The sequence below is a fragment of the Oncorhynchus clarkii genome, chromosome 7 (genome assembly GCF_045791955.1).
Source record: "Oncorhynchus clarkii lewisi isolate Uvic-CL-2024 chromosome 7, UVic_Ocla_1.0, whole genome shotgun sequence".
Classification (NCBI taxonomy): Eukaryota; Metazoa; Chordata; class Actinopteri; order Salmoniformes; family Salmonidae; genus Oncorhynchus; species Oncorhynchus clarkii.
Genome location: NC_092153.1, coordinates 38126265 through 38131526, shown reverse-complemented (window position 1 = coordinate 38131526; position 5262 = coordinate 38126265). Strand labels below are relative to the sequence as shown.

Below are 5262 nucleotides of genomic sequence, written 5' to 3'. Positions count from 1 at the left end.
TAGCTTGGCACTAAAGCTGAAAGAGGATGAGTGTGTTACAGGCCAATTTGACAAGGATCTCGATATACAGCAAATTATTCAATATGCATTGCAGCTGGCATCAGTGAGTGAAATTACAGATATGGGCTGGGCTAATTCTTATTTAAAGTCTTCCTTTTTCCTGGATTGTCTTTCCCAGGTGGGGCCTATATCAATTGTAAATTCATTTCGTTTCCATAATTCAGTGAAGTGCTCTTTGTTGGAGTTCATTCCAGTAATTGGGGGCGTCCACGTACTGTTTCCTTCATCCCAGATGTGTTACGCAACCGTTGTGAGAGACAAGTTTCCTCCTCATTGCACTATGGCTACTTCTTTAACGCAACTATTCCGCAGGAAAAGCATAGAAACAATGAAGGTCCTGGCTAAGGGTGGACTGGAGATTTATCAGACAGGGGTGGCGGGCTGGGCTGGTTGGGGCAGGGGCTGGTCTCCTTGTGTTTACACAGCATGCAGCGGCGGGCGATCTGGACTAGCGTGGCGCGGAACCGCTGTATCCGGAAGGCATAGACCAGCGGATTGAGGGCAGAGTTGACATGGGACATAAAGATGCCCATGTACATGGCGCTCTTGGGCATCCCACACTCCGGGCAGAAGAAGAGGATGCAGTTCATGACATGCAGGGGCAACCAGCATAGAGCGAATAGCAAGACGACGAGCGCAAGGGACTTGGCTAATTTTAGCTCCTTGTGCAAGTACTTGCTGGTGTCGCAAGTGGCCTCTGCACGCATGTTGAGCTGCTTCCGGATCACCCTGAAGATCTCAGCGTAAAGCGCGATCATGATGGTCAGAGGAACCACCACCCAGCCGAAGAAGTTGAAGTAGACCATGTAGTCCATGCGCATGACCGTGGTAAATGTGCAAACTATTATGTCATCACTGGTGGTGCTGAGGTTACCGTGTGTGTGCTCGTTGTGCCAGCCCAACATTGGCACCAGCCCGGTCAGGGCAGAGAGGAGCCAGCACAGGAACACTGCCACCCATGCCCTGTTCTGGGTCACGATGATGCTGTACCTGAAGGGGACCAGAGGAATGATCAAAGTCAGTTTGAAAAACTACACAGTCAAACATGGAACATGCAAAACAGTTGGAGATAAAGTTTCGCTTAGACTTCAGATAATCTCCAGTCAAATATATCTAGAAATATCTTTTCATAAGCCATCTGTGTGAAATGCTTGATAGATGCATTAGGCATGCATTTTTAAAGTACATGTTGTTATAAGTAGCAAAGCATGAGATGTTATGAATAACAATGATGCACAATCTCGGTTTATTGCATTATGAATTAAATTCATGTATGGACTGTCATACTGTTATACCCATTTGCTTCAGTGCCACTCAAGCTAACAGGGTGTCAAACGTATTCTGTGACAGAAGCACAATGCATTCATATATGAATTGATGGTGATTTATAAAGAGTCACCAAATTTCCTGAGGACAAAGATATGGATTTTTGGGATGCAAAATACTGAAAGCTAAGCAAATGTAAACATCTACATTTCTTTCCTGATTTCTTTATTTCTTTATTTTATTTTTACGTGAGAAAATAAAAGATGGCACTATGAAACCAATACAATTTAAACCAAATGTATGATAATTTAATATTAAACAGCCAAATTAAGGATCCGTTCCCTTTTAATAGTAAGTTCCCACTGGGCAAAAACGACAAATCAACATCTATTTCACATTGGGTCAATGTCATTTCATTGTAATGACATGGAAACAACGTTGATTCAACTAGTGTGTACCCAGTGGGATTGGTCCCCTGTCCACATGACAATACAAATAAATAAGACGCACCAGGAACTTTGCCAAAAATGCCAAACGAACCAGCCTTAAAAATCACTCCTTGGGACAGACAAGAACATTTTAATATACTTAAAAGCTTTCAATGTCTGGCCCATTGATTTCTATTCAACTAAGCATAGATATATGGCTTTCCGCAGTCTGAGAGAAATTCTCCTCAGATACACTACATTACCAAAAGTATGTGGATACCTGCTCGTCCAACATTTCATTCCAAAATCATGGGCATTAATATGGAGTTTGTGCCCCCTTTGCTGCTACAACAGCCTCCACTCTTCTGGGAAGGCTTTCCATTAGATGTTGGAACATTGCTGCGGGGACTTGCTTCCATTCAGCCACCAAAAGAGCAATGGTGAGGTCAGGCACTGATGTTGAGCGATTAAGCCTGGCTCGCAGTCGGCGTTCAAATTCATCCCAAAGGTGTTCGATGGGGTTGAGGTCAGGGCTCTGTGCAGGCCAGTCAAGTCCTGCCACACCCATCTAGACAAACCATTTCTGTATGGACCTTGCTTTGTGCACGGGGCATTGTCATGCTGAAACCGGAAAGGGCCTTCCCTAAACTGAAGCACAAAATCGTCTAGAATGTCATTGTATGCTGTAGAGTTAAGATTTCCCTTCACTGGAACTAAGGGGCCTAGCCCGAACAATGAAATAATTGGCACTATGCATTGGGGCAGGTAGCATTCTTCTAGCATCCGCCAAACCCAGATTAACAATAACAGCACTTAAAGTTGACCGGGACAGCTCTAGCAGGGCAGACATTTTACGAACTGACTTGTTGAAATGTTGATATCCTATGACGGTGCCACGTTGAAAGTCACTGAGCTCTTCAGTAAGGCCATTCTACTGCCAATGTTTGTCTATGGAGATTGCATGTCTGCGCGCTTGATTTTATACACAAGTCAGCAACGTGTGTGGCTGAAATAGCCAAATCCACTCATTTGAAGGGATGTCCACATACTTTTGTATATATAGTGCACATTGCTACCGCATACTCCCTTGGTATCCCTCGCACATCAATATAAAGAGGCCTTTGAAAAAGTCCACTTATACAGCGCCCTCCTAAAGTAATCACACCCTTGAATCAATACATGTCAGAATACCCTTTGGCAGTGATTACAGCTGTGAGTCTTTCTGATTAAGTCTCTAAGAGCTTTGCACTCCTGGATTATACAATATTTGCACATTATTTTTTTTTTAATTCTTCAAGCTCTGTCAAGTTGGTTGTTGATCATTGCTAGACACACATTTTCAAAACTTCCCATAGATTTTCAAGACGATTTAAGTCAAATCTGTAACAAGGCCACTCAATAACATTAAATGTCATCTTGGTAAGCAACTCCAGTGTATAGTTGGCCTTGTGTTTTAGGTTATTATCCTGCTGAAAGGTGAATTTGTCTCCGAGCATCTGCTGGAAAGCACACTGAACCAGGTTTTCCTCCAGGATTTTACCTGTGCTTAGCTCTGTTCCGTTTATTTTTATCCCCCCCAAAACTTGCTAGTCCTTGTTGATGGCAAACATACCCATAACATGATGCAGCCACCACCATGCTTGAAAATATGAAGAGTGGTACTCAGTGATGTGTTGTGTTGGATTTGCCCCAAATATAACACTTTGTATTCAGGACATAATGTACTTTTTTTTAAACATTTTTTTTGCAGTTTTACTTTACTTTATTGCAAACAGGATGCATGTTTTGTATTTGTTTTATTCTGTATAAGCTTCCGTCATCTGTACAGGCTTCCTTCATTTCACTCTGTCATTTAGATTTGTATTGTGTGGTAACTACAATGTTGTTTATCCATCCTCAGTTCTCTCCTATCGCAGCCATTAAACTCTATAACTGTTATAAAGTCCCCATTGGCCTCATGGTGAAACCATTGAGCAACTGAGTTAGGAAAGATGCCTGTAACTTTGTAGTCACTGGGCGTATTGATACACCATCCAACGTGTTATTAATAACTTCACTATGCTCAATGGGATATTAAATGTATTTTTTTTCTTCTATTTTTAACCATCGACCAATAGGTGCCCTTCTTTGTGAAGCATTGGAAAACCTCCCTGGTCTTTGTGGTTGAATCTGTGTTGGAAATCCCCTGCTTGACTGAGGGACCTAACAGATGTGTGGGGTACAGAGACGAGGTAGTCATAAACAAAAATGATGTAAACACTATTATTGCACACAGAGTGCACACTATTATTGCACACAAACATATTATGTGACTTGTTAAGCACATTTTTACTCCTGAACTTATTTAGGCGTGCCATACCAAAGGCAATGAATACTTAATGACCCAAGACATTTCAGCGTTTCGTTTTTAATTCATTTGTGAAAATGTACAAAAACATAATTCCACTTTGACATTATGCGGTATTGTGTGTGGGCCAGTGAAACAAAATCAAAATGTTATCAATTTTAATTAAACGTGGGAAAAGAAGTCGAGGGGTGTGAATACTTTCTGAAGGCACTCTAAGTTAATGTATAATTAGAATGAACAGAAAATGGTCCTCACTAGGAATACAGTAAAATTCTTAATTTGTTGCCCTCAAGCAAAATCCATCTCATTATGGACAATCCTCTATTAAAAGTTTAAAACCCTGCATATTCTGTAATTTCATGACAGGTGGTGCTGCAGACCAGATAAATGTATTTCATGTGATGTATTTCAGTTAAGGTATGTTTTTTTGTCATGAATTTGGCAGTTGTTTTTCAATAAATAGCATGCAACCGGTGGCTATACAGTGGACTCACTTGATGGGAATCTTGACCCGGAGGTAGCGGTCAATGGCGATGGCCATTAGAGACAGGATGGAACCCTGGGTGATGATGAGGAGCAGACAGGCGAGGAAGAGGCAGGTGTAGAATTGAGTCTTCAGCCCCAGACTAATCACTATAGCCAGGGGAATGACCAGGGCTCCCACAGCGATGTCGGCCACCGCTAGAGACACGATGAAGCAGAACGTGGTGTCTCTCAGGGCGCGGTTTACACAAACCACCAGCACCACCAGCACGTTTCCCAGCACAGAGGCCAGGGCGATGGCTGTCTCCATGGAGATGTAAATCATGTCCACATGCTCCCGTGGCTGGATACCGGGAAAGGAAAACATTTTAAAAGTCCTCAGATCTCCCTTTGCCTTGCCTCAGAATGGAAATGGTTTAAGAGGTTTTTCTTCAATTGGTCCTATGGATTCAACTAATTTCTTTGTGTCCTCCTCCATTCTACGTGTTCCCTCTGAGTTGCTGCTGTTGAGAGAAGCGTGGGTTGTCGCTGATCTGGCATTGATTGAGTGGGCCCTATGTCAATTAGAGCATCTGGGGAAATGAATGTCCAGCGTCCTCTTCTAGCTCCACACTGACTGACTGACAAGCTGATCCCCTGCTTCTCTCCTCCACTCATCCTCCTCCTCACTTGCTCTCA

At 42.7% G+C, this 5262-nt stretch overlaps 1 protein-coding gene across 1 annotated transcript; it reads right to left on the bottom strand.

Annotated features, from left to right (window-relative positions):
• Positions 1-401: 401 nt before the first annotated feature.
• On the bottom strand, positions 402-4951 carry LOC139414217 (adenosine receptor A1). Its single transcript, XM_071162111.1, has 2 exons — positions 4596-4951; positions 402-1050 (listed from the first exon to the last, which is right to left on the bottom strand). Exons 1-2 carry the CDS (start codon positions 4949-4951, stop codon positions 402-404), a joined length of 1005 nt encoding a protein of 334 aa, XP_071018212.1.
• Positions 4952-5262: the final 311 nt, after the last annotated feature.

Excerpts from the sequence above, each read along its gene's own strand:
- LOC139414217 (XM_071162111.1), bottom strand. The coding sequence starts at position 4,951 with ATGTTTTCCTTTCCCGGTATCCAGCCACGGGAGCATGTGGACATGATT. Across the intron at positions 1,051-4,595 it reads CGGGTCAAGATTCCCATCAA|GTACAGCATCATCGTGACCC; the intron begins GTGAGTCCACTG and ends GGTCCCCTTCAG.